At 38.6% G+C, this 26,359-nt stretch overlaps 2 protein-coding genes across 3 annotated transcripts in view; one reads left to right on the top strand and one right to left on the bottom strand.

The window, feature by feature from the left end:
• traf2a (Tnf receptor-associated factor 2a) overlaps positions 1–17,768 on the bottom strand; it is a 28,694-nt gene extending 10,926 nt beyond the window's left edge. Inside the window, exons 1-7 of one of the 2 annotated variants that reach the window (XM_059336840.1) lie at positions 17,514–17,768; positions 13,344–13,422; positions 12,177–12,275; positions 8,273–8,434; positions 4,066–4,140; positions 3,859–3,933; positions 446–931 (exon numbers count right to left, since the gene is read on the bottom strand). In XM_059336840.1, coding sequence (XP_059192823.1) covers positions 446–931; positions 3,859–3,933; positions 4,066–4,140; positions 8,273–8,434; positions 12,177–12,275; positions 13,344–13,422; positions 17,514–17,701 — 1,164 coding nt within the window. In that variant the 5' untranslated portion in view covers positions 17,702–17,768. The remainder of the gene's footprint in view (positions 1–445; positions 932–3,858; positions 3,934–4,065; positions 4,141–8,272; positions 8,435–12,176; positions 12,276–13,343; positions 13,423–17,513) is intronic. The other variant, XM_059336841.1, reaches the window with a different exon arrangement.
• Positions 17,769–23,448: 5,680 nt separating this feature from the next.
• rabl6b (RAB, member RAS oncogene family-like 6b) overlaps positions 23,449–26,359 on the top strand; it is a 29,533-nt gene continuing 26,622 nt past the window's right edge. Inside the window, exon 1 of the mRNA XM_059336838.1 lies at positions 23,449–23,611. The gene's annotated coding sequence lies outside the window, so the exon portion shown is untranslated. The remainder of the gene's footprint in view (positions 23,612–26,359) is intronic.

Here is a 26,359-nt window from a genome sequence, read left to right as displayed (position 1 = left end):
AAAGTGACTGAGGCAGAATATGCCCTGTCTAAGGCAATTTTTCTCTTACATATAAATAATGTAGTTTGGTTTGTATGTAGCGGCAAAAATGCCTAAGTCACAGAGATGACTAAGGCAGAAAGTGATTTTGGACTCTAACAAGTGTTCTGATAGGGAGAACATATGCAATAAGGCAGAAAGATGCAGCAGTGGTAGGAGAGTAAAGTTAGGCAGATATCACAATTTGGCCAAAAAATGACTTAGGCAATTATGCTATGAGGCTAACGATACACAAAGTCTAGGTAATAAAAATCTAATAAGTGAAGTCTAAAAGTATAGCAATAAAACTATGATCTTTTTTGTACAAATTTGATCTTGCTTCCAAACTTTTGGCCTGAAGTGTATGTTTTTAAGTTAATCTGGTGGAGCCCCCAGCTGGCCTGCAGAGGTGTGATGTCATATTTACTTTGTTGTTGAGGATCTCGATCTTGTCCTGGTCCAGTCTGTGTTGCCGGTTGTAGGCCTCCATGGTGGTGCAGGAGCGCTCCATCTCCCGGTTGAGGACGCAGACGATGTTCTCGAACGTGCTCACTTTGAGCTCCAGCTCCTGGCAGCGCCGGCTCAGCTCCGCCACCTTGGTCTTCTCGCTCTGCAGCTGCAGCTCCAGCGCGGCGCCCACGGCGCTGGGCAGCGGCGTGAAGGAAGTGGCCAGGGTCGGGGCGCACGCACCCTGCACGGACGCCGCGGCGCCCCCCCCGCCCAGCTGGCTCATCTTCAGCTCCAGGTCTCTGAGGGACTGGTGGAGCTCCTGCAGCTTGTGGCTGGCCACCTCCAGGCTCTGGGGCTGCAGGCTCTCCAGGCTCACCTTGATGCCCATGATGAAGTGCAGCAGCAGGTTGAGATGTTCGTAGGAACACTGCCGCTCGTGGTCGTGGATCTTCTCTTTCTCCACCTCCACTCAAAGAAAGACACGAGCAGAAACACGTTAGGAACACAAACGACAGGCCAAATCCATGACATAGAAATAAAGATGAGATGTTCATGATGTTCTGCTAAAATGCGCGACACAAAAAGGAACGAGTGGAAGCATACAGCAAAGAAATAATGGAGCTAATATTGGAATGTTTCCATGCTTTATCATATTACCACATGGGCACTGAACAACAGAAAAAACAAAGTGATCTCACTGATAGAGTACAAGTATCATGGATGTATGATAAGAAGTGGATAGGGGGCTGCTGCTCAGCCTTTCAGACACTATTTCTCACTGGCCACTTGTGATATTGCAGCTAAATATCCTCTGTAGACCAAAAAGCATTTCCCCAATAGACAACAGGAGTAACGCCTGGATTCCACTGGATGCGTAACGACTCCGACAGGGGTCTGTCCGCAACGGCTGCGTACCTACGCAGTCCGTCAACACCCACCGGATCCGTCTGTGTCGGAGCTGTTGCGGACAGCAGAGTCCCGAGGACGCACGAGATCTCGCGAATTCACGCCTAATCAATTGATATAACTGGAAGATAATCAACATCTCCTCGTTAATGACTGGAGACAAATCCAGCGACTCCGTCTTAACGAGCGCTAACGAGGTCGGCCGGCTTGTTAACGAGAGCCTCTTGTTAACAAGCCTTAGTGATCTCTGTTTGTTTACAACAAGCACCGGAGTGAGCGGTGTCAGTGGGGTGAAAAGGAGTGAAAACCTCTAACCTGTTGATTTCAGGTCTTCAAGTTGGATGAAATACGATCCGCCGTGAACCCGAGGTACTTTATTTAGAAAATATACCGGATGTTTTATTTTGTGTCAGTGCACGACTTCCTGTCCCGAACGATCTGTTCTGTGCTGAATTTATGCGCCGTGCTCCGTCATCCGACCAAAATAGAAGCTCTGCGCAAGTGTTGCGAGGGCTGTCGGATGGCCCTGCGTTGTCGGACTCATTACGCAGCGGATCTGCAGTCGGTGGAATCTCACACATTGATTATAATGGGTGCGTAACGGCTCCGACGACGGATCTGCAGCCGTCACGCATCCAGTGGAATCCAGGGGTAAAAGAGACCTCTGTAAATCTGCTGACAGACACCTCAAACTGCCAACAAACTCAATTATGTTGCCTTCCATTAGACATTTTTGATCCATGAAGGTTTTATGTTTTTAAAATGTTCCTCAAGCTGAAAAAATATATATATTTAAATATCTGTGATGTCATCGCAATGTAAATTCCATGGGCAGAGCGGAAACATATTCAGTGGGTCGCATAACGCGGAATTTAGCCCGGGAGCTAGGAAACCGTTTTAGTGTTTGAACCAGGAAGAGCAGTTCTCCTGCTCTGGTATCTAGTTGTTATAATAGAATGTTAAATAGAATGAAGGTGTGCAATTGATGTTATGTTAACTACAAACTAATCCAAAATAATGATCATAAAAAAAGAGCACACAAGGGAAGGATCTCTTTCTTTTTTGATGAAAATGTAGATTATTTTCTGTCAAATGGGCTTCTTGTTCATTTTAGTTTAGTTTCGTCTTATGTGGACGTTACGGCTGGAAAATGTGCTTTTTCTAGATATTGATGTGAAGGGGTGATTGGGGACGTTTCCACTACCGGACAATACCCGGAATGAGGCGGGTCTCATTCACCGAAACGCCCCTCAACGCTTTTGTCTGGACTTTTTTGGTCCCTGTAGAAGAGCAGGGTCTTTTTTCTCCCCTGAAAACAGCCTGGTTACTGATTGGATAGAACGCTAAGCAGGATGTGACGTAGTACTCTACACCAGCTATTCTCAACCTTGGGGTCGGGACCCCAGTTGGGGTCGCCAAATGATTTCTGGGGGTCGCCAAATCATTTTGGAAGTCAGCTCTGTCTCCACTGTGTTAAAGTGTTCGTGTGTTAATGTGTTTTAGTCTTTTTGGTAATTTTGTGTCTTTGTTTTGGTCATTTTGTGTCTTTTTTGGTCAAATTGTGTCTTTTTTTGTCATTTTGTGTCTTTATTTTATCATTTTGTGGTCAATTTGTGTCTTTTTTGTCATTTTTGGTCATTTTTAAGTAATTTGTTGGTCATTTTGTGTCTTTTTTTGGTCATTTTGTGTCTTTTTTGGTCATTTGTGTCTTTTTTTGGTCATTTTTTTTCTTTTTTGATGACCGCCCTTAGCGGCAGTTAGCTACAGTTAGCTCTGTAGCAGTACAGTGTGTATGTGCTGCTGCTGCAGGAGGTATTCACTTAGCGATCTCTGTTTGTTTACAACAAGCACCAGACACTCTGTGCACAGTTAGGGATGCCGTAAATTCACAATCACTATGTTTATGATCAGCAGAGACTCTGTGCATAATTAGCCATGCTGCTTTCAGCTGCTGACGTTGTGCACAGTTAGCGACGGTGAAAACCATACGTCACCTCCTAGTTGAAACACGGCTATTAATTCAATCAACTTTGTGTTTTATATATATTTGTACTAAAGTCTCCACAAGTGGATATAAACTTTACATCACTCACGTCACTTTTTCTGTTTTCAGTGTAAAAAAGCAAAGCACACCTATTACATGTGTTATTATTAAATAACAGGATGAATACTCTATAGAGGCATCATGCATGCGCACAAGCACACACAAACACACGATTCATGTACAGGCATGCAGCCATAACTGTTGAATAATGTAATACCTTTGCAAACTAAAGAGGATGTTTTATATGTAATAGACTGTAGTTTTAACAATGTAAAATAACTTCATTTTTTCATATATCACGTAATGAACTAGAAAAATCATGTTATTTGTGCCTATTTTATGAGTTTGTTATTTTGCCAAGTTATTACATGATGATCCAGTAGTTATTACATTAGCCATTGTTACACATATAGCAAATTATGACAAAAATGTCTACTTACAGACGTATCGCAGCCAACAACATGAAATCTGCATGGTGCTTTAAATTTACTGCAGAACTTAATATGGTCCACATACTGCAAAACAAAAAATGAAAGAAGCTAATGATCTGTAGAATACGTTGCAGAATTTGATCCCTTGCTAAATGGTAAATGAGATCAATCCAACAGAATTATGAGAAATCACTTGAAAAGAAATATCGGAGATACCTTTTCTCTGGGGATCTTTTTCTTTGCACAACCTTCACAAATCATCGGGTACTTTGGACAGATTTCATCGTGAGCCTGAAAAAAAAAAGGAAAGAAAAGAAAGAAAAGAAAAGGGATCATAAAGTTGGTTCATAATAGGAGTGATAGTTGATCCTGGTGCAGCTGGCAGCAGTTAGACACCACAGGCTTTTACTAAATACATGTTGATGTAGAACAGGGGTGTCAAACTCTGGCCCGCGGGTCAAATTTGGCCCACAGTGTAATTTTATTTGGCCCGCGAGGCAATACCAAATTATTATATTATTATTGTACTATAAAAGCTGACCCACCAGTATTATATGGCGCATTTACCGCTAATACTACAAATCCCACAATGCCCTGCTGTTGTTTTGGCGCGTCAATCAGGACAGGACCCAGAAACGCTCCTCCGTGACAGTCGTCATAGCAACCTCAAGCTAGAGCTGTCTCCCAGCTACCCCTTCCCAGAAATGGCGAAAAGAAAGGCAGAAAACAGGAGCTTTTTGGACAGGTGGGAGGCAGAATATCTGTTTACATATGTAAAAGACAGACCGGTTTGTCTTGTATGTGGAGCCAACGTGACTATAACTCAGGAGTACATCATTAGACGATTAATAAAGTAATCTTCTTCTTCTAGAAAAGAGGCATACGATTTTTATTTGATTTTTATTTAATAAATTAATGACATTGATGTGTTTTTTATTTGAAATTTGATTTTGCATGTCTGCACTATTTAGTTATATATCGTATGTTTATAAGCATTGCTGGCTCCATATTTAATGTTAAAGCAAACCATGTTTGGTATATATTAAAAGGTTTATTTGTTCAATGTTGGCCCGCGATTTTATTCAAGTTTTAAATTTTGGCCCATTGTGTATTTGAGTTTGACACCCCTGAAATAGACTATACAGTGTTTAGATATTTAGACATAGTCTGTATAAAATGAATAAACTGACCACATAAACATAACAGATAAAATACATAAATAATAATAAAAGAGAGAGGGCAAAGAGGAGGAAGTAAAAAAAGAAATGATAATAAAAATAAATAAATAAAAAGGGACTAAGAAAAGAAAAGAAAGGAGTGTGGGGGGGTTTACATCGTCACAAAAAAGTCCATAAACGCCCATTGTGTATTTGAGTTTGACACCCCTGATGTAGATGGTACAGGAGAGGCAAAAATAAGCCTTGGGGCTTCAGCCTATTCCTTTTTCGGTTGCTGTCTGATGGATTCTTTTGTAAAAACATGATTTTATTTTGTTGTCTTTGTTTTTTTTGTTTTTTGTAACTGAAAGAAAGCATTCATTCAAATTTCCCATACTTCATGTAAACAGGAAGTATAATGTTGCCATGGATTCAGTGAATACACTTGTTTTATAGCATATACTGATTTTTCAAGCGCATTCAACACCATCCCGTTTCTCTGGGTGCATTCCTATTGGCTAATGCATTTTGACTGACAGCTGAGCTGAGCTGCAACCGCCCCGGAAGTTAAAACAAACTGCTCTCTGCTTGTTTTGGAGCGGACTGTGGAGAATTTCTGGTGGTGAAGGGAGCGGTGATTTGGAGATCCAACTCATAAAAGTGTAAGTATTGGCTGTCTGTTTATTGTCTGTTTTGTTGTGTTAATGCAAAAGTAAGAGTCTGCTCTACTAGTGGATATGTAAGGTTAGCTTTCACCTTATAAGCGTTTAGCATAGCGAGCTAATTGACCGTTCGCAAAAGCTCCGCCCCCTTAGTTACTGTTGCTATGTTAGTCAAGCTCCCAGGACTGTCAGCAGCCATGGCGCAGATGGAGATTTTTTTTGTTTGAATTTGAAGAAGTGTTGTTTGAACATTTTGGCACAAAGCTAACTCCAAAGTAGACCGGCTTTCTGGATTAAACAACCCAGAGAAAACCATGCACACACACATTACTATGGCATGGACTAGGGCTGCGAGTATCATGTTATGATATAAAAGTACAATATATCACTGCTAAATACTTGCTAAATAAATCCCGCACAAGGCTGCTATTCGAATCGACCTGGTCATCAGTTGTTTTTCTTTAAAGACTTTCTACAACATAAGTTTTTGCAAAATCCACTGAACTAATCCTGTCTGCGTGCTTCTTGTCTGCATTTGAGTCTCCACCTTGAAATCAGTAGTGAAACTTTCTCTCTCAAAGACTTTAAACATTTTCACTCATGGAGCCCAGGAAGAATGCAAGTGCATCGTTTGGACTGTGGGAGGAAGCCAGAGAACCCGGAGAGAACCCACGCTGACACGGGGAGAACATGCAAACTCCACAGAAGAGCTGCAGGCCAGAGTCGAAACGGCGACCCTCTTGCTGTGAGGCGAGATCGCTAACTGCTACACCAGCGTGTGTCCGATCACTTTAACAACAACTCCATAAATGAAGTGGTACAGTTGAATAGTTTTAGGGCACTAAACAGTCCATTCGCACCAAAAGCTCTTAGTTCGGTTCGTTTTCGTCGGTGTGAAAGCATCAAACGCACTCGGGTGCGCACTAAATCAAGAAATTAGAAATTAGAAATTAATTTAATCTAATATACATGTTTCATTCGGTACAACCTCATACATTTCAAAATCCTTCTCAGAGTACGCATACTGATAACAATATCATCCACTGTGTTCAATAACTGTAGAATCTCACCATGTCTCAAACCAAGCTTAAAGTAGAATTTAATTAAATCTTCCAAACGAGCCATAACCTATTCTTGCTTGTCGTTTCGTTATTAGGGCTATATTATAACGTGACAGTATCTCGTTATAACGAGAAACTTTCATTATCTCGAAATAACGTGATAGTATCTCGTTATAACAAGATAAATGGAGGATATTTTTTATAAGGGTGGCAGCAATACCGGCGCACAGCTCGCGAACACACACGTTTAGATGTTTTAACCTATGAAATCATTAATCAAAATACAAAAAAAATGTTTTCACAAAGCAAAAGACTGCAAGTAGTCAATATCAGTGATATCCTCAACTGGATATTTTGCCAGAAATGGGTAATGTTGATGATATAAAAAGCAAGGACCAGCGCAAGAAACAGTGTGCGAACGTGTCGCTCCAATGTGAAAGTTGAAATTGCTGTCATTTCCACCGGAAGCAACTAACGGTGTGAAAGCACCCTTAGGGTGCTTTCACACCAACAGCAGTTGGTGCGCACTAAACAGTCCATTCGAACCAAAAGCTCTTAGTTCGGTTCGTTTTCGTCGGTGTGAAAGCATCAATCGCACTTGGGTGCGCACTAAATCAAGCGGACCGAGTCCTCCAAAAAGAGGTGGTCTCAGTCTGCTTGATTCTGCACCAAATGCCAACCTCTGGTGCGGTCCCTCTGGTGAGAACGCAAACCTGGACCAACTCATGTCTAAACAAACTATTCGAAATGCATCAATGCTTAATTTGCGTGCTGCCTGTATATTCCTCTACATTCATTCAGCAGTAGCGCAAATCCTGACGACCAACACATGGCTAATTTGAATATTCAAATTAGCCATGTGTTGTGCCGCTGCTGAATGAATTTAGGGGAAACACTGGTATGAAATTAATTTAATCTGTAATATAGCCTACATGTTTCATTAGGTACAACCCCATACATTTCAAAATTCTTCTCAGAGTAGCATACTGATAACAATATCCACTGTGTTCAATAACTGTAGAATCTCACCATGTCTCAAACCAATCTTAAATTAGAATTTAATTAAATCTTTCAAGCAAGCCATAGCCTATTCTTGCTTGTCGTTTCGTTATTAGGGCTATATCGGAAAGGTGCCTGTTTCATCATCAGCAGGACAGCATTTTTGAAAATAGCGCGTCTCTTCTGCCTGAAATGACGCAATATGCGCCTTTGGCGGATCCAGAACATCCGAAGATTGTTCTCCAGCTGCAGCCGCGACTCATTACGAAACTGGATATTTTGCCAGAAATGGGTAATGTTGACGATATAAAAAGCAAGGACCAGCGAACGTGTCACTCCATTGTGAAAGTTGAAATTGGCGTTATTTCCACTGGAAGATGACGAAACGTCATTCAGACCAATGTGGTTCGTTTGCATGTGTGAACGCGGACCACACACAGTCTGTATGCTACAATGTAACAATTTTACTGCCCGGTGCGGACCAAATAATCCAACTATCGGTGTGAAAGCACCCTTAGACTCTAGAAATAGAGAGATGGCTGACCTTGATGTTCTTTAACAGGAAGGGTTCTTTGCAGTATTTGCAGTTGAGCGTCCTCTCTGGACACTCTCTCTCGTTGTGGCGCTCCTGCTCATTGGCTCTCATCAGCTCTTTGCAGGAGGGACACAGGATGATCATGAAGTCACAGTGGCCCTCATGGCTGGCCTGCAGGGGATATACAAAAACACTTCAATAATGTCACCAGGAGGAGTAAGTAAGGATGTACACTACCGGTCAAAAGTTTTAGAACACCCCAATTTTTCCAGTTTTTTATTGAAATTCAAGCAGTTCAAGTCAAATGAACAGCTTGAAAGGGTACGAAGGTAAGTGGTGAACTGCCAGAGGTAAATAAAAAAAGGTAAGCTTAACCAAAACTGAAAAATAATGTACATTTCAGAATTATACAAGTAGGCCTTTTTCAGGGAACAAGAAGTGGGTTAACAACTTAACTCTATGGAGTCTTGGGCTATTTTGTCCATTTTTGAATTCTTTTCATGTCTTTGTAAGTCATTTTGTGTCTTTTTTTGGTCATTTTGTTTCTTTTTTTAGTCATTTTGTGTCTTTTGGTGTGTTTTTTGTCATTTTGTGTCTTTTTTTTAGGCCTTTAGTCCAACATAAAATGTAAACACTATCATGCTCAATAAAGAATTTTAAATGTTGCAAATGTGCATTAATTTCAGAGTACTCTGAAACATTAAACTGCATAATTTTCAATTAAATTCTGGAAAAGTTGGTGTGTTCTAAAACTTTTGACCGGTAGTGTATATGAATCTTAAACTGGTCTTGTCACACCATGTGTGATGGAAATGTCACAAAATTATTTTCTATAAATAATGGAAGTCCACAATATCATTTAAGTTCAGCGAGACTTTTAAAGCAACAAACAAACTGACTAGGTGTGGACTTGAAATAGAACTTTTACACCAACCACATATAGGTAGGTATGTAAGGTAGGGCTGGGTGATATATCGATATAAAAAATATATCGATATATTTTCAAATGTGATATGGAATTAGACCATATCGCATATTTCGATATAGCTCAATTTTTTTTTCTTTCTTTATAAAGTCATGGGAAAAAATGATTACATCACCCTTGTTTTCTTTAGTTTATTGTTCATTTTAATGCCTGGTACAACTAAAGGTACATATATTTGGACAAATATAATGTTAACAACAAAAATAGCTCATAACAATTTAATTTAGAGCTGATATAGCCATTTTTCATGGTTTTCTTGATAATGATGTTGGTTGTTATCGAGCTACTATGGTTGTTATCATTATATTTTTACAAACACATTTACCATTAGTTGTACCAGGCATTAAAATGAACAAGAAATTGAAGAAAAATGGTGGTCTAATAACTTTTTCCATGACATTTGCTCACACTTTGCGATAAAAATATTGGGATATATATTGTATATCAATATTCAGCCTAAATATATTGAGATACGACTTTTGGTCCATATCGCCCCGCCCTAATGTAAGGTAACTTAAGTTCCAAAGTATAAGTTAAAAATATAAATTCAATAACAAATGGAAGACAGACAAAGAAAGAACACTGATGCGTGTACACATAGGGCACATTAATTAGAAAATAATACAGAAAAAAGTCCAAACATTACTTCCAGTTAAGGTGGTTCAGGCATCAGCTAAGGATGCCTCCTGTTGGAGGTGATCTGGACACGTCCAACTGGTTAGAGGCCCTGAAGTAGAGCCAGAACACACTGGAGAGATTATAGACTTCATCTTGCCTGGGAACACCTCTGGTCAAGCAAACATACACACTGTGGCAGCATGTGAACTTTAAGAGATTTTCACATTTTGTTCTACGACATAAAAAAATATGTCAGTAAATACTCCACCTGAATTTTGAAGCTTTGACATGCCACTTGCTAACAAGTGGCTAGATAAGACTACAGAGGTTGTTACGGACGTTAAACCCCATTGTCAACCTACTGGTGGTGACATTTTGTAATACGAACATTTATCCATCCATCCATCCCTATATCCATCCATCCATCCATCCATCAATCCCTATATCCATGCATCCATCCATGCATCCATCCATCCATCTCTATATCCATGCATCCATCCATGCATCCATCCATGCATCCATCCATACATCTCTATAGCCATCCATCCATCATCCATCCACACTTCCACTCATCCAACCAACCAACCAACACCAACCAACCAACCAACCAACCAACCATCGCCTCTTTTCTAGGGCTGAGTAAGGGACAGCAGGCTAGGCAAAGTATTCTAGACGTCTCCTGGAGGACCCTGAGGTGTTCCTAGGCCGGATGAGACACATAATCCCTGCGGTGTGTTCTGGGTTGACCCCGGGGCCTCCTACCAATTGGACGGGCCTGGAACACCTCAGGAGGCATCCTCACCAGATGCCCAAACCATATGGGCTGGCTCCTTTCGATGCAAAGCAGAAGTGTCTGGACTCTACTCAAAGCTTCTCAATCTATCTATGAAGGCTTAACCCAGTCACCCTATGAAGGAACCTAATCTTGGAGTCTTTACCCAGCGCTCACGACCATAGGTGAGGAAGGCGAAGCTCCTTCTTCACCACGACGGCCCAGTACAGCACCCACATCACAGCTGATGCCGCACCAAACCGCCTGTCCATCTCACGCTGCTATTCTACCCTCGAACAAGACCCCGAGATATTTGAACTCCTTCGCTATGGCCGACACCAATTGCCGTGTTTCGACTAGAGGGGAAAGTGTCCACTGGGAAAGTCTCAGGCCACACCCTCTCAAAAGTCCGCTCGCTCTGCGTGTTTCGACTAAAAGTTAGCCCCCAGAGGGATTTAGAGACTCTGGAGGTGACGTATGGTTTTCGCCGTCGCTAACTGTGCACAACGTCAGCAGCTGAAAGCAGCATGGCCAATTATGCACAGAGTCTCCTCTGACCATAAAAATTGTGATCATGAATTAACCGGCATCGCTTACTGTGCACAGAGTGTCCGGTGCTTGTTGTAAACAAACAGATCGCAAAGTGAACACCTCCTGCAGCAGCAGCACATAAACACTGTACTGCTACAGAGCTAACTGTAGCTAACTGTCGCTAACGGCGGCTCTTCTTAACAAGCCGGCCTCCGGCTCGTTAGCGGCTCGTTAAGAAGAGTAAGAAGGAGTCGCTGGATTTGTCTCCAGCTGCTTTCTTGAAAAATAGTCGCTAAGGGGGCCTGAAAAGTCGTTAAATTTAGCAACAAAGTTGCTAAGTTGTGAACACTGCTTCGCCGGCTTTTACAAATGGCGTGTGTTGTTGTCTTGTTGAGTACTATGTCACATCCCCCTTAGCAATTATCCAATCAGTAACCAGGCTGTTTTTTAAGGGGAGAAAAAAAGACCCTGCTCTTCAACAGGGACTAAAAACAAGGGACAAAAGCCAGTATGCTCGTATTCGAATCAGGGGCGTTTCGGCAAGTGAGACCCGCCTCATTCCGGGTATTGTCCGGCTATTACCCGGTAGTGGAAACAGCCCTGTAAACTGGATGAGCAAACTCCCATGACCCCTCCAGCAGTTTCACCAGAGTAACAAGCTTGTCCACGGCTCCACAGACAAGATGGAATCCACTTTGTTCCTCCTGAATCTGAGGTCCAACAATCGGTTGGAGCCTCCTTTCAAGCACCTTAGGCTAAACTGTGATAATAGGAGCAAGTAACTTGTAATGGAGACACGCAGAGTGAGCAGACTTTTAAGAGAGTGTGGCCTGAGACTTTCCCGGTGGCCACTTATCCCCCTAATCGAAACACGGCTATTATTAGAAAAGAACTGCACAGGTTTTGAAGTCCCAACAAGTGGCTGGATGAGCAGATAACTACAAAATGAAAAGGACATTTGATGGAGAGGGTGATCATTTCCCTTCCTGCTTTGCATTCACGCACACCTCAAATTCTTTGATCGTTCCCGTCCATGTGCATCCTTCATTGGGACAGACAGCTGCCAAGGCCTCCACTTCTCTCCGAGCTGCATTGTCAGGGAAAGCCTGCATGGAGAAGCAGAGGTTGTTGTTGGTTGCGGCCTGGTTTGTGTCTTCAGTTTCAGTCTGAGGGGTAGTGTTACAAACACTCTGCATCGTATTCCTGAGGATCAGGATACTCTGAGCTCACTTTTCTCTCCTGGTTATAATTTCTCCAGCACATATAATCATTCTAGGGACACAGGACTATAGTTGCTCCATCTGTTGTCTATGCTGCCAAGAATTACAAAGCAATCAAACGTTCTGTTGTGCTGGCTCTATACTCCAGCCTGTTGGATCTGAAACAAACAATGACTATGATGTCATAGTGCTGACTCGGAGTCTGCAGGGTTTATACATGCACTAAAATTTTGGCTCTAATCACCTGCAACCCGAAGACACAGAACCAGGCCCAACTCTACTCCTAATGACAGGCTTGTCATTGTGTTAGCAAACCAAGCAACTTAAATGCAAACTAATACAGTATTTACTCTAACTGTGGACGAAAAAATTTAACCTCCTGTGACCCTGCGTCCTCATATGTGGACATTTCATTTTAGGTTTTTCTGGACCTTATAATTAAATCTGCTTAACTATAACATGTTGTCCTCAGTAGTACACACTCTAGAAAAAGCACAATACATCAGTCAGTGTAAAAATCAGATGGCAGCATCTTGGTCAAGTCAATCAACAGCTTGTCCCCAGACAAAAGTGGAGCAGGTACAAAAGCTGATCAGATTTTGTGATTAAAACTTGTTTATTTGTGCTTAATAATGTTTGTAGTTTGATGTTCTGTGCAAGTTTGACTATTTTTTAGCAATAGCAACAAGCTACGACTCTGCTAATCAGGAAGTACTCATTTGAGAACGAATAGACTTTTACTATCGTTCTTCCAAAGAGAGGGTGTAGATGTAAGGAAATAAAAAGTATTAATTGTGTTATACAGTAAAATTAAAGAGATCAATCAAAGATAATGCTTAGTTTTTGTACTCATCAGGTCCTACAAATCAAAAATATCTAGGAGAAACAATACATACCAAACAAAAACTTGGATCTCAGGAGGTTAATGTAGGGAAAAAACAAAAAAGAACTTACACCGCCTTGCTTGAGAATGGAGGTGGGTTCCTCAAACAAGTCTTCCTTAATGCAAGCGCTGCATTTCTGTGGTCCAGAGCTTGAAAGAAGCAACAATATATTACATTAGAAGTACAGTATAGTATACTATACTAATATTAAACTACCATCAACTAGGGCTGGGCGATATGGACCAAAAGTCAAATCCAGATATATTTAGGCTGAATATCGATACACGATATATATCCCGATATTTTTATTGCAAAGTGAGAGCAAATGTTCAGTCAAAGTCAAAGCCAAATATGACATGTCACAAGTAGTTTTATTGAAACAGTTTATCTAAGTGAACATAAATACTGTATAACAACAGGAGTACCTTTTTTTTTTTTTTTTTAAATCAAAGCTCCATAAAGTGCACATTTAAATAAAAAATATCTTAAATAAAAGCTGCAGCTTGCCTGGATCAAGGATCACAGTGCACAATTTGAACTATATCTATATATGCGATATGGTCTAATGCCATGCCATATTATAAAACATATCGATATATATCGCCCAGCCCTACCATCTACCAGGTGTCGATGCTTGATATTATCATTAAGGTTGCAAAGGGGTGGAACATTTCTGGTAAATTTCCAGAAACTTTCCACAGGAAGTTAAGCTTGGGAATTTTGGAAATACTCCTTTTCATTGAACAACAAAAACATGAATGTTGCAGAGATATTCAAGTGTACGTGAATGAAATCTGGTTGTTTTAGTCAAGATTAAACTAAAATATATATTTCCCTAACTATATTTAAAGTTCCCTGTTAAGGGCCAACCTTAACCTTTACCTTTATTCTCGTTTATTCCCATGAATTCCTGTTAATCCCATGGAAAGTTTCCAACTAGGGCTGGGCGATATATCAATATAAAAGATAGATCTATATATTTTTAAATGTGATATGAAATTAGACAATATCGCATATATCCATATAGTTGGGTTTTTTTCTTCTTTCTTTATAAATAAATGCTTCCCTTACTAGGGTTTGTCATATTTAGTTATTTGTTACTTTTCTCATGTAAATATATTTATTTTGGAAAAAGATTGGCCTATTTTATTTCATAGGCTATTTTTATTTAAGATATTTTTTTATTTAAATGTGAAATTTATGGAGCTTAGATTTTATAATTAGGTTCTCCTGTTGTTAAACAATATTTATGTTCACTTAAATAAACGGTTTCCAAAAAAGTACTTGTGACATGTCATATTTGGTTTTGACTTTGACTGAACATTTGCTCTCACTTTGCGGGTTATATATATATCGTATATCGATATTCAGCCTAAATATATCGGGTTATGACTTTTGGTCCATATTGCCCAGCCCTATTTCCAACTTTGAAATTTTGCAACCCTTATTTTCATCACCGATAGCGTTCACTCAACACAAGAATAAAATATCTGTATTGGTTGCAATAGTTAATAGTTATTAGAGAAAACCATTCTTTACATGCAGTCGGTCAATATCAGTTACCATACTGCTGTAACTCCAGTTTAGTGGGATTGGACCATATCACATATATCGTTATAGTTCAATGTTTTTTCTTTCTTTATATATAAATGCTGCCCTTACTAGGGTTTATCATAATTAGTTCTTTGTAATGTTCATTATTCTTTTCTCTTATAAATATACTTATTTTGGAAAAAGATTGGCCAATTTTATTTCATTATTTAAGATATTTTTTAATTTAAATGTGCACTTTATGAAGCTTTGATTTAAAAAAAAAAAAAAAAAAGGTACTCCTGTTATACAGTATTTATGTTCACTTAAATAAAAAGTTTCAATAACGCTATGTATCACGTGTTATTATAATATTTGGCTTTGACTGAACATTTGCTCTCACTTTGCGCTAAAAATATCGGGATTTATATCATATATCGATATTCAGCCTAAATATATATCAGTCTTTTTGTCAGACTTTTGTCCATATCGAGTGAAGAAGCCAGAATCATTCATCATGTGTAGAAAGTTTTTTGTATTTTTTTTATGTATTCTTCTATTTATTTTATCTTTGTATTCATGCACCTACTGATAGTCATCACCAAGAGTAATTAAACAGAATCACTGAATCTGATGACTCACAGATGTTTGTTATAAGCAAAAAAAAATTACTAATGTAAATTACAGCTAAATCTGAAAATAAAACACATGGGCACTGTAAGAATGAAAAATGAATTATCTCACAACCAGTTGTGAAGTTAGTCTTGTCGTTGTGGGAATTTTGAAATGTATTTTTTGTTTCTGTTTTTTTAAATTAAATAAGATCATTCGTACTCTCGTCCCTACTGCTGTCATCTAAGTATATTAAAAAAAACTATTGAAAATTGAACGCAGTATAGATAGATAGATAGATAGATAGATAGATAGATAGATAGATAGATAGATAGATAGATAGATAGATAGATAGATAGATAGTCACAGCAGTCCGGTATTTACGTACAATAAAATACAATAGAATAAAATACTGAGGTAGAATAAATAAAAATAATAGAAAAAACACAGGTAGGTAAGGTACACTGGCAAGATGATGATATGATGGTAATAGTAATGTTATTGTCACTAGACAGTATATAATAATGGTACAGTATATAATAACAATAATAATAATAATAATAATAATAATATGATAATATAATATATAATAATTATAATAAGGCCAGTAAAATCATAATAATAGTAGTATATCACAGTATATAGTAATAACAGTCATGGTAGCAACAGTATACGTATATAATAAGAATAATAATAATAATAAGATAAAATAATATATAATAATAATAATAATAATAAGGCCAGTATAATAATAATAGTAGTATATCACAGTATATAGTAATAATAGTAATGGCAGCAACAGTATATGTATATAATAATAATAATAATAATAATAATAATAAGATAAAATAATATATAATAATAATAATAATGCCAGTATAATAATAATAATAATAGTAGTAGTATATAACAGTATATAGTAATAATAGTAATGGCAAAAACAGTATATGTATATAATAATAATAATAATAATAATAATAATAAGATGATGGTGATGATGATGATGATGATGATGATGATATAATATATACCAATAATAATAATAAGGCCAGTATAATAATAATAATAGTAGTATATCACAGTATATAGTAATAATAGTAATGGCATCAACAGTATATGTATATAATAATTATAATAGTAGTAGTAGTAGTAGTAGTAGTAGTAATAATAATGATAATAATAATCATAATAATAATAATAATAATAATAATAATAGTGATGATGATGATATATAACAATAATAATAAGGCCAGTATAATAATAATAATAACAGTTGTATATCACAGTATATCGTAATAATAGTAATGGCATCAACAGTATATGTATGTATATAATAATAATAATAGTAGTAGTAGTAGTAGTAGTAGTAGTAATAATAATGATAATAATAATAATAATAATAACATGATGGTGATGATGATGATGATGATGATGATATATAACAATAATAATAAGGCCAGTATAATAATAATAATAATAATAATAATAATAATAATAATAGTAGTATATCACAGTATATAGTAATAATAGTACTGGCAGCAACAGTACCTGTATTGCTAGAACCTTGTCAGGTCCCGGTATCTACCATAGATAAGGTCAACCTAAACTCCAATCAGAAAATGCCATGTTTAACGTTGGCCCGCTTATCGACCCAGTTAGACCCTGAGTGGACATATTGATATGATTTTACCAGTTTACCAGTCCTTCTAGTGAATTCGGCATACATATCATCACCTGATACTACTTTTATACAACACACTGTCAAGTTGAACTCTTTGACACACTCCCTGCTTGCTCTGGCCAGCCACAGCAGTGTTAGCGGGACTAATTTACACTACGGGGACACCTGGCCAAGCCTTCACACAAGTTCAGATTTTATTGGGATCAAATGGTGATAGGTGAATTCCCTGCACGCCGAATTTTGCAGTGGGTCTTTGCAATCTATAAATCGTATCTTTTATGGTCGTATATTGCGTTACCTGTAATAATAAACATGGCGGTGTTAAACTGAAAGATATTTGAATGAGGGCTGGTTGCCAGGGCTGATGCTCGCGTGTGCTAAGCAACCAGCTAGCTCCCTAGCAACGACATTACTCACCTCACAATTTTGTTGAAACAGAACGAACAAAAGCGATGACCACACTGAGCTTGCAAAGGCCTTCTCAGGACTTTCTGGCACGAATTACACAAATGCTTGTCTTCGAGGTTGTTGGCCAAAATTTTCTTTGGGAAGCCCGGTTTGTTGCCTTCCAGGGAAGATGGTGGAGACGGCTCCTGTGCAGCCATTATTCCCCTTGAACAATATCGAGGTACTCAGCGGGGTGTGTTCAAGACAGCAAACACAGCTGAGGGGGATTTTAGAAATTGTCGCCAGCAGCAACGAGCCATTGCTCGTCACTGACAATTTATTAAAATGTGTATTCCCGCATATGTTGCAACGCATAACGGTGTTTGATCTCCATGTGCACTGATAGATGGGACCAGGCGTTTTCATGTGATAAATGTGACAGCTGAGGATGATGCTGTGGTCAGTGTAGGGGACTACGTCTGCCGCTAGATGGCGCCAAACCGAGAATAGAGGAGCATCAGAATGGAGCATCAGGGGCTGAGACCAGGAGCAGGATGCGGACTGGACCAGCAGCATTACACCAGCATCATGTCGGGAGGGTCTTCAAAATAAAACCAAGGCATTTGCATTCATCAGTTTTTTAGGATGCGCAAAATGTATTTATTTATTTATTTATTAATTATTATTATTATTATTATTATTATTATTATTATTATTATTATTATTATATATTTATATATTATATATAATATCATTTTATTTATAATTATTTTATTTTATTTTATATTGTTACTATTTATTTATTATTACATATTATATACTATTTACCAGGGGTAGGCAACCTGTGGCTCAGGAGCCACATGTGGCTCTTTAGGCCATCAGCAGTGGCTCCATGTGGCTGTGACAAAAAAATCATATGACATGAACAGTTATTTCTGTTTTCCCTATAACAATATTAAAACTTCTACAGCCTAGCTTAGCATTCTACAAGTCTAGTTTTGAGTTTCTCTAGCTAGACAAGCTTTCAATTCCAAATCTCTTGAGATATTTCTTTGGTGTCCAGCCTCATTTTCACTACATTCTGAGAAAATCAAATTAATAAATGCTCTTTATTACTTATTAGTAATGTTGGTAGGCTAATTTAGTCTTAGTAGGCTGTTACATCTTCATTGTGAGGCTCAAAATAAGGTTTGTGGCTCCGTTCCAACATTATTTCTCTTTTTTTGTCCAAAAATGGCTCTTTTGTTAGTAAAGGTTGCTGACCCCTGCTATATACTGTACTATTATTACAATTATATACCGTCTAGTCACCATAGCATTGTTGCCATCATATCATCAGTATCATTACCATCATCTTGCCAACCTACCAACTGATCTGCTTTTTTTTTAACTTGTGTCCTTGTCCTATTCTGTGTTTTTTTCTAATGTTGTTTTTATTCATGCTACCTCAGTATTTTATTCTATTGTATTTTATTGTACTTGAATACCGGACTGCTGTGGCAACCGAATTTCCCTTCGGGGATGAATAAAGTAATCTATCTATCTATCTAAAATGATCATGTAAACCAGTGGTTCTCAACCTTTTTACAGTGATGTACACCCTGTGAAATATTTTTTCAGCCAAGTACCCCCTAACCAGGGCAAAGCATTATTGGTTGAACAAAAAAAAAAAAAAAAGACTTAAAAACAGAGGGCTGTGCCATCAGTGTCTGAATTATTAAACTTTGGAACTGATAAACACATACAAAATGCAAACATTTGAAAAAAACAACCTATTTCAAACATTTTAAATGTTAATAATCCATGACTAAATTTAGAGATATTATTGGAGACACAAATATTGCAACAAACGTTTAAGCAGATGGAGTAAATGTAGTTTAAATGTATTTAGTATCATAGTTTAAAAACAATATTAGCACATGATCATTGTAGCAAAGCATCTTGCATGATTAATGTATAAATGCACAGAGAGAGGTTACATACACAGTTAGTGAATTAGGCACGCATAGATAGTGACCTACCTCAATCAGATAGTGACCCCCACCCACAGAGACAGAATAAGAGATTATTTTAACACGATACCAAAATCATTAACAAATCACTTTCTGGCAGTACATGTTAGATATAGAGAAATGTGAGTAACGAGTGTTGTCCCTAATCAGCAGGAGACAATGGTAGAATTGAGGACTTTCCATTGAAATTACACATTTTGCATTTAATGGTATTTATCACTGCAGGTAGTTTTGCTATTATGTGCCCAGATTTTCAGATATCTACCGCTGAGATTGTTGCCCCTCCAATCTTCTCAAGAAGTTCTTGATAGTGAGGAGACAGTCCAATCTGTTCAGGCTGACATTGTTTTTTTTGTTTTTTTGTTGACTTCATGTTCATATTTCTGTTTCCTCTTGCATTTTTAGGATTTTGGATCCATGGTGGCTCAACAACTGAGATCAAAGTTAATTCTTGACCTTGAAATCTCCATCTGCTGATGAAGATTGTATCATACAGTCAATAGCACCAGAATAGATCAGATTAGGTCTGGGACGTAACGCGCAGCACAGGGGCTCCACAAGGCACTGTTCTGGCTCCACTCCTGTTCACACTGTACACAGCAGACTTCAAATACAACTCTGAGTCCTGCCACATCCAGAAGTACTCCGACAACACTGCTATTGTGGCGTGTATCAGGAATGGACAGGAATCTGAATATAGGGATCTGATAAAAGCCTTCAGTGACTGGAGTCACAAGAACTATCTCCTACTGAACACCTCAAAGACTAACGAAATGATCACAGATTTCCGGTCATACTGAAGCCTTATAGTAAAGCAGAGGAATTTATGATTAAAAGTAAGAGAAAATATACCACACTACTGAATTGACTGTTCAAGATCAAGAATGGTTTTTCCATTGTAATTTGTCCATGCTCCCATGAGCACAGACTTTGGCTGTATCCCAATGTCAAGGAAGGATCCTCAAACGGCTGAATTTAAAGGATACTACGTCATCGACATCCCCCAAAGGACTGTCCCAAAGTCCAGGATCCTCCAGAGGAAAGAGTCCTTAATCTGCCCAAATTACAAGGATGCATGTGTGTATCCTCCATGCGCTCCGACTACCCATAATGCCTTGCACACACCGGTCTACTGGGAGATTTAAAAATGGTGAGCGAAGAAACATCGACACCGGCGGCGCAATTTGAATTTAAATATATAATTATTTTCAGTTTACACTGAATATTTGTTATCACATAATTTAGAAAACTTGTGTTCAAAGTCAAGCAAAACATATCCATAAACAAATGCCAGAATATTTTGCTAAAAGATAATAAATGTCATCTTGATACATTACCAGTTAAGTTAATTAGCCTAATGCCGTCTCAGTCGCTAAAGTTATTAATTGTTAATTCACAAATATGTGTTAGATGATGATGTACTCTGTGCAAAGTATACATAGCTATGCCATTCAGAAAGTTATACATTTGTTTATTGTGTAAACAGGGACTGACAGCCCGCTATTATATTACCTTTATTTTTATTTATGAATAACTGTTGAAATTTAAAAAAAAATCACATTTCCATGGAGATTTATGTGCTGATCGGTGAGATATTAAGGTTTAATCAGTGGCGGTTCTACACAGGGGCCTACAGGGGCCACTGCCCCTGTGAAGAAGCCCTTGGCCCCTGCTGTGGCCCCTGTGTCAAATTAATAATAAAATGATCAATTTATAATGATGAACGACAGAACAATTCTTACCTATTTTTTGTTCAAACAATATCTCATTGTACACAAAAGGAACCCAGAATGTGTACATTGTATTATAGTTTAATTGTGCAATAAAAGCTAAATATAAAGATAATTCTCACTGTACTGCACTTTCAAAATAAAAAAAAGTAATTGTGCACAAAAATGAGAAATGTCATTGTTGTACAAAAATAACTATTAAGTAAGTCTCATTGCTTCAATCAATGTAGTTCTTCCAAATATGAGACTTTTAGCTAAAATAAAGGTTTTGAATGCTTAAATATCATTTTTGACGACAACTAGAACCGCCACTGGGTTTAATCTACTTTTTGGCTTTTACTTGCTAAATTGAGGAGATTCAATCTTAAAGCATCTTCTTCCATTTCCACAAATATGTGTTAGAGTGCTGATGCCAAAGACACATCCATGTGGTGAACTGATTTTGAAATTGCGGCGCTGAATTTAAGCAGGACGTCCAGTTACACAATGACGCACAGCTGCACACTCTGAAGGCTGTTTCATTTGTGGTTACACCAGATAGGAAGGACTCTGGTCTCGTCTCCAGAGCAGTAGTTCTCAACCTTTTTGAGTCGCGACCCCCAATTTAACATGCATGTTGTCCACGACCCCTGCTCACTGAACACAATCTCACACGTACAGTTGAGATCACCCAAAAAAGAAACAAAATGACCAAAAAAGACACAAATTGACCACAAAATGATCAAGGAAGACACAAAATGATCAAAGAAGACACAAAATGACCAAAAAAAGACACAAAATGACCAAAAAAACACAAAATCAGCAAAAAAGACACAAATTGACCACAAAATGACCAAAGAAGACACAAAATGACCAAAAAAAAAGACAAAATCAGCAAAAAAGACACAAATTGACCACAAAATGACCTAAAAAAAGACACAAAATGACAAAAAAGGAAACAAAATGATCAAAAAAAGACACAAAATGGCAAAAAAAAACAACACAAAATGACCAAAAAAAAGACACAAAATGACAAAAAAAAACAACACAAAATGACCAAAAAAAAGACATTAAATGACCAAAAAGACTAAAACACATTAACACATGAACACTTTAACACAGTGGAGACAGAGCTGACTTCCAAAATGATTTGGCGACCCCCAGAAATCATCTCGCGACCCCAATGACCAATAAAGACACAAATTGACCACAAAATGATCAAAGAAGACACAAAATGGCCAAAAAAAGACACAAAATGACCAAAAAAGACACAAAATGACCAAAAAAAGACAAAATCAGCAAAAAAGACACAAATTGACCACAAAATGACCAAAAAAGACACAAAATGACCAAAAAAAAAGACAAAATCAGCAAAAAAGACACAAATTGACCACAAAATGACCTAAAAAAAGACACAAAATGACAAAAAAGGAAACAAAATGATCAAAAAAAGACACAAAATGACAAAAAAAAACAACACAAAATGACCAAAAAAAAGACACAAAATGACAAAAAAAACAAACACAAAATGACAAAAAAAAAGACATTAAATGACCAAAAAGACTAAAACACATTAACACATGAACACTTTAACACAGTGGAGACAGAGCTGACTTCCAAAATGATTTGGCGACCCCCAGAAATCATCTCGCGACCCCAATGACCAATAAAGACACAAATTGACCACAAAATGATCAAAGAAGACACAAAATGGCCAAAAAAAGACACAAAATGACCAAAAAAGACACAAAATGACCAAAAAAAGACAAAATCAGCAAAAAAGACACAAATTGACCACAAAATGACCAAAAAAGACACAAAATGACCAAAAAAAAAGACAAAATCAGCAAAAAAGACACAAATTGACCACAAAATGACCTAAAAAAAGACACAAAATGACAAAAAAGGAAACAAAATGATCAAAAAAAGACACAAAATGACAAAAAACAACAACACAAAATGACCAAAAAAAAGACACAAAATGACAAAAAAAAAAAACACAAAATGACAAAAAAAAAGACATTAAATGACCAAAAAGACTAAAACACATTAACACATGAACACTTTAACACAGTGGAGACAGAGCTGACTTCTAAAATGATTTGGCGACCCCCAGAAATCATCTCGCGACCCCAATTGGGGTCAGGATCCCCAAGGTTGAGAACAGCTGCTCTAGAGGACCCGACTCTGAAGGAAGGATCCTACCAAGGAAGGATCCTTGACTTTGGGATACAGCCTTTATTTTGAAAGGTGTACCGGAAGTAGTCCCTGTGTGTCTGCCCTGACTGTGTGTGTAGCTGCTCTCTTCTGAAGGAATGTCGCTGCTGTTTCTCTGCTGGGATGGAGGACGGACAGATGTTCTGAGACAGCCATGTCGGGACTTCTTTACTACATCTTGTTAATGACGGTGAGTAACTGTAGCTGACAGAAAACATCATGTAGCTGCCGTTAATGTCTCTGAGCGTCCAGAGGGAGAAGCTAAGCTAGCTAACACTGGCTGGATACGGCAGCTAGCTAAACCAGAGCCGGAGGATAACGTTACCTTTGAGCCAGGCAGGTTACAAACAGGCTGCCTCATCCTGTCTAACACCGGCAGCCCTTTACAGGACGTGGCTTTAACGTTTGCAGCGTAATTACGTCACTGTTTTCCAGGTAAAGCCCTTTGTGAACGTTAACAGCTGGGCAGCTAATGCTAGCTGGATAATGCTAACCCTCCTGTTGTCCTCGGGTCAAGGAAGGAAGAAGAGGGAGGATGCAAAGGGAAGTAAAAAAGGATGGAGGAAAGAAGGAAGGAAGGAAAGAAGAGAGGAGGAAAAGGAGAAAGAATGGAAAGGAGAGATAAAGGAAGGAGGATGGAGGAAAGAAAGGGGAGGAGGAGAAGAAAGGAAGGAAAAAATAAAGAAGGGGGGAGAAAAGGAGGGAGGCAGGAAGGAAAGAGGGCAGAAAGGAAGGAGGAAGGAAAGAAAGAAAGAAGGAAGGAGGGAGAAAAGGAGGGAGGCAGGAAGGAAAGAGGGCAGAAAGGAGGGAGGAAGGAAGGAAAGAGGGCAGAAAGGAAGGAGGAAAGAAAGAAAGGAGGGAAGGAAAGGGAAGAAGAAATGAGGATAGAGGAAGGAATGGAGGCGGGAGGGATGAAAGAAGGAAGGAAGGAGGAAAGGAGAGGAAATCAGGAGGAAGGAAAGAAGAGAGAAAGTAAAGGAGATAGCGGAAGGAGGAAAGAAAAGAAGGGAAGGAGGGAGGAAAGGAAGGAAAGAAAGAAAGGAGGATAGAGGAGGAAGGAAAGAAGGAAGGAAGGAGGAAAGAAGAGAGGAAGGCAGGAGGAGGGAGGAAAGAAGGAATAGTCAAAACAGATTGGGTCAATTTGACCCGGAAGGACGACAGGAGGGTTAAAGGGGAATTCTCCCCAAATGGACTTGATTAACTGTTGTTATTAACGTCCAGATCTGCTCAGTATGTAAATGTGAGCCAATCTCTCCTGAAGCTGAACAAAGACACCCACTGCACTGATGTCAACCAGTGAATAATGTAACAGCTCCTGGGACACTGAGACAGCAGCCTTAGGACCTGATAGGGACATGTAGCAGCTGGGAGGCCTGGTGCCATGTCTCCTATAATGGACCAAAACATCAATGTAGACCAGCGGTTCCCAAACTTTTTTAGCCGTGCACCCCCTTCTATGTCCCAACTGTGTTGACGCACCCCCAATCCCCCACACCTTCAAAAAAAACCAAAATGCAATAAGAGTTTTTATAGCCATATTAAAGGTGGAGGAGGATCAGACGGTCAGAGGCAGAAAGCAGATCAGTTGGGACAAATGTTAAAACATTTTGAGCTGCGTTGAACAAAAATGATACTAGAACAAGAAGATAACTTCTTCTACGCTTCATTATAAGATAAAAAACAACCAAAAATAGATGCAATAATGACCAAAGATGACACAAAATGATCAAAATAGACACAAATTGACCAAAAATACATGTAAAAATGACCAAACAACCAAAAAATAGATGCAAAAATGAACAAAAAATGACACAAAATTGAATAGCCTGTATTTGTTAATTAATTAATAACACTTCTTCATTGTGTGGGGGGAAAAAAATGTAATTGTGTCATTATCAGACCGCCATTACATTTTTCATCTCGCGCACCCCCTAGCAGCAGCTCACGCACCCCCAGGGGTCCACGCACCACACTTTGGGAATCCCTGATGTAGACGAATCAACTGATGATAAAAACCTTTTTAATCTAGTTACACGTTGTACACATTGAGCACAGATCTGTCATGTCCGTTTAGCCCCCCTTTTTGTTGATAAAGAAACAATGGCAAGATTTTGGAAACCGGTATATAAACATATTAGGGGTGTGATGATGCACGCAGGTCACGAGAGGAGACACGATATTGGGTTCACGAGAACGAGACGAGACGAGATTTTAAGAAAACTACAATGACACAACATATGACTGGACCAACAGACTTTTATTTAACCGAGTTGCACATTCATTTTGAAATGTTTTATTATAACTGTTTACATGCATTATGTAAGCATGAGCTTTTAATAAACTTCTTCTTCCATAAAATTCAAACTAAAACTTAAATTTATAAAAGTTAAATTAAAATAAATAAAATTAAATATTTCTCTCTTTTTTTCAAGTGCAAACAACATAAGCCGTGTTTCCTTTAGAGGGAAGAGTGGCCACCGCGAAAGTCTCAGGCCACGCCCCCTCTAATGTCCGCTCACTCTGCGTGTCTCATTACAAAAAGGCCCCCAGAGGGATTTAGAGACTCTGGAGGTGACGTATGGTTTTCCATCGTCGCATAATCGCTTAGCGCCCGTTTCGACCGTGATCACATAAGAGATGGATTAAACACGGGAGAAGCAACTGTGGCCGCTGTCGCTATCTGTGCACAACATCAGCAGCTGATCATAAACAAAGCAGCATGGCTAATTATGCAGAGCATCTCTGCTGATCATAAACTTAGCGATCTTGAAGTAACTGCACAGAGTGTCTGGTGCTTATTGTAAACAAACCTTCTGCAGCAGCATCACATACACACTGTACTGCTACAGAGCTAACTGTTAGCCTATTAGCAATTTGCAGACTCTGGCTCTGCAGCTCGGAGAGACTGCTGCAGGAGGACTGTGCCACTTCAATTCGT

This window comes from Centropristis striata, chromosome 7 (assembly GCF_030273125.1).
Source record: "Centropristis striata isolate RG_2023a ecotype Rhode Island chromosome 7, C.striata_1.0, whole genome shotgun sequence".
Classification (NCBI taxonomy): Eukaryota; Metazoa; Chordata; class Actinopteri; order Perciformes; family Serranidae; genus Centropristis; species Centropristis striata.
This window is presented reverse-complemented; position numbering and strand designations above follow the sequence as displayed.